Genomic DNA, 2,231 nt, shown 5'->3' on the forward strand with positions numbered 1-2,231 from the left:
CCTCAGTTTTTAGCTTCACTTATTCTGAACAAGTAAAAACTGTCATCCCATGGACTGACAGTAAAACCACTGTACATTCCTGGGCCCAAGAGAAGCCTGCTGGGTAAGAGAAGAGAGAAGTATCTGGAAAAGTCCAGTGTGACTTGGGGAGTGGAGCCACCGACACTGAGAGGCGCACGGGAGAGAGACTCTGGGTCCCATTCAACTGGAAGACCAGGGATAGCAACAGTAGCCTGAAGAAACCCAGATTCTACCCATGTGGGAATGCACAAGCAATACCAATCACTCTCAAAGACTTTTTTTTTTTAGTAAGAACTTTCAATAGAAACACACACATATATATACAGCCATCTCTTGCAGAGACAAGCAGTTAAGTGGCTCCACATTCAGGACAAGGTAGGCAAGTCAGCACCACCTGGCCAGCGGTTTATAAGGTGCTGAAGATGCTCCCACGTGCTCACAGCTACTTCATGTTTCTGAAGGGAAGGCCAACGAGTCTTGGATACAGGCTCAGTGCAGACACAGAGCTGGAGTCATGTGTAATGGCTTTGTTACAGGATAAGGGAGGCAAGAGGGAGCAGCTGAGTAAAGAACAAGCAAAACCCCTTTGAAAACTGCCAGGAAGTGTCTGCAGACAGTGTTCATCCATGGGAAGTCCAGTCAGAATTTGACAGAGAAGGAAGTCCCACATGAGCAACCCTTCTCTGCCTGGGGGTTGCTCACCACCTGGAAGGAACTGCGAATCAGCTCCTGGCTGAAGTCCACCATGGAACCTTTCACGAAGGCCAGGCTGTCCACATCCACGACCACACGGGCACCACCTTGTTCAAACACCCTGCAGAAAAGCAGCATGTGTAACCATTAACTGTGCTGCAGACCTGACACAAAAGCACAGCCTGAGCACTCTCCTTTTCTCACAGGCTTGTTCCCTCCGATTCAAGATGCCACCATGCAATGCACACCGCTCATGTTACCTTTGCAAAGAACCGGCACACCTGACCACCACCACACCCCTCTGTCCTTGCCTGTCATCAGGATTGATAACTGTGTCCAAGGAAAATTTGTACTGGAATCCAGAGCAGCCACCTCCTTCCACCTGCAGCCTGAGAAACTCTGAGCCTTCTGTGATTTCCAGCAGCCTCTGTAAAGAAGAAAAGGCCTGCTGAACAAACTGGCCAACACTCAACGCCTCCCCTACGTGCCCAGGGCAGCCCAGGCAGTTTGGGATCCGGCCCAGAAGCACCCCCGCTGCCTCCTAGGATCCCTACCTTCACGCAGCTCTCGCTGAGAAAGACTTGTCCCTCGCCCGGGTCACTCTCTGTCGGGCCTGGCTGGGAGAAGGACGATGCCCCCCGCAGCCGGCGGCCGACGGCACAGGCAGGGCCCGGTGGGGGCCTCGGCAGCGCTCGTCCTCGGCACAGGGGAGCGGGACACCAGCTGCCGCGGGGAGAGGGGAGGAGGCGGGGAGAGGGGAGGAAACAGGGAGCCTCAGAGGGGACCCGTCGAGGGGAACCGGCCCGACCCCGACGCCCACCCCCATCCCCCAGGCGAAACGCGAGTACGCTGGGCACCCCCCGACGGGCCGAGGGGACGCGGCGGACCCGCCGCCACCGCCGCGCGGTACCTCGTCCGTCCGGCCAGCGCCAGCGCCCAGCCGCACCGCAGCGCCGCCATGCTGCCCCGCGCCCGCCCCGGGCCTCCGCCGCGCCGCTTCCGGCGGGGCCATCATGGCGCCCGCCCGGGCGGAAGTGCGAGCCGGGGGGGTTGCTAGGCAACGCGCTGCCCGCCCCGCCGGGCCGGGAGCGGCGGCGCCTCCACCGCGCGGGCCGGGCCCGGTGCGTGTGCGGCGTGTGCGGTGTGCCTGGTGTGCCCGGTGTGTGCCCGGTGTGTGCCCGGTGTGTGCCCGGTGTGCCCGGCGGCGGCGTGCCTCCTCCGCGGGCACAGCTCGGCTGCTGCCTCGGTAAAGCCAGCGAAGTTGCGGGAGCTTTGCAGAAAGGCGCGAAGCTGCCGTTTGGCCTGGGGAGCCTTTGCTTCCACAAGCGGTGACACTCGTGGAGGCAAATAAACAGCAGTAAAGCAGTAAAGAGTAACAAAATAAATAACGCGGCGCTCTCCAGCGGAGAATGTTTGCCGTAGAATTAGCTGTGAGGATTGTTTATCCTGAGCAATACTCAGAGATCCTGGGAGGGATCAAGATATCCTTGCGGAGGGAGGTAGGTGAGCAGGAGAAA

The 2,231-nt window shown here is 59.2% G+C and overlaps 1 protein-coding gene across 1 annotated transcript; it reads right to left on the reverse strand.

Annotated features, from left to right (window-relative positions):
* Window positions 1-282: 282 nt before the first annotated feature.
* Window positions 283-1,715, reverse strand: ISCA2 (iron-sulfur cluster assembly 2). The gene is made up of 4 exons (XM_051621346.1): window positions 1,625-1,715; window positions 1,269-1,437; window positions 975-1,141; window positions 283-835 (listed from the first exon to the last, which is right to left on the reverse strand). Exons 1-4 carry the CDS (start codon window positions 1,672-1,674, stop codon window positions 661-663), a joined length of 561 nt encoding a protein of 186 aa, XP_051477306.1. The 5' UTR covers window positions 1,675-1,715; the 3' UTR covers window positions 283-660.
* Window positions 1,716-2,231: the final 516 nt, after the last annotated feature.

This window comes from Apus apus, chromosome 5 (genome assembly GCF_020740795.1).
Source record: "Apus apus isolate bApuApu2 chromosome 5, bApuApu2.pri.cur, whole genome shotgun sequence".
NCBI classification, from domain to species: Eukaryota; Metazoa; Chordata; class Aves; order Apodiformes; family Apodidae; genus Apus; species Apus apus.

Coding starts and splice junctions, on each gene's coding strand:
- ISCA2 (XM_051621346.1), bottom strand. CDS start 1,674: ATGGCGGCGCTGCGGTGCGGCTGGGCGCTGGCGCTGGCCGGACGGACG. Junction 1,142..1,268: donor TCAGCGAGAGCTGCGTGAAG/GTAGGGATCCTA, acceptor TCTTCTTTACAG/AGGCTGCTGGAAATCACAGA. Junction 836..974: donor TGTGCCGGTTCTTTGCAAAG/GTAACATGAGCG, acceptor GCTTTTCTGCAG/GGTGTTTGAACAAGGTGGTG.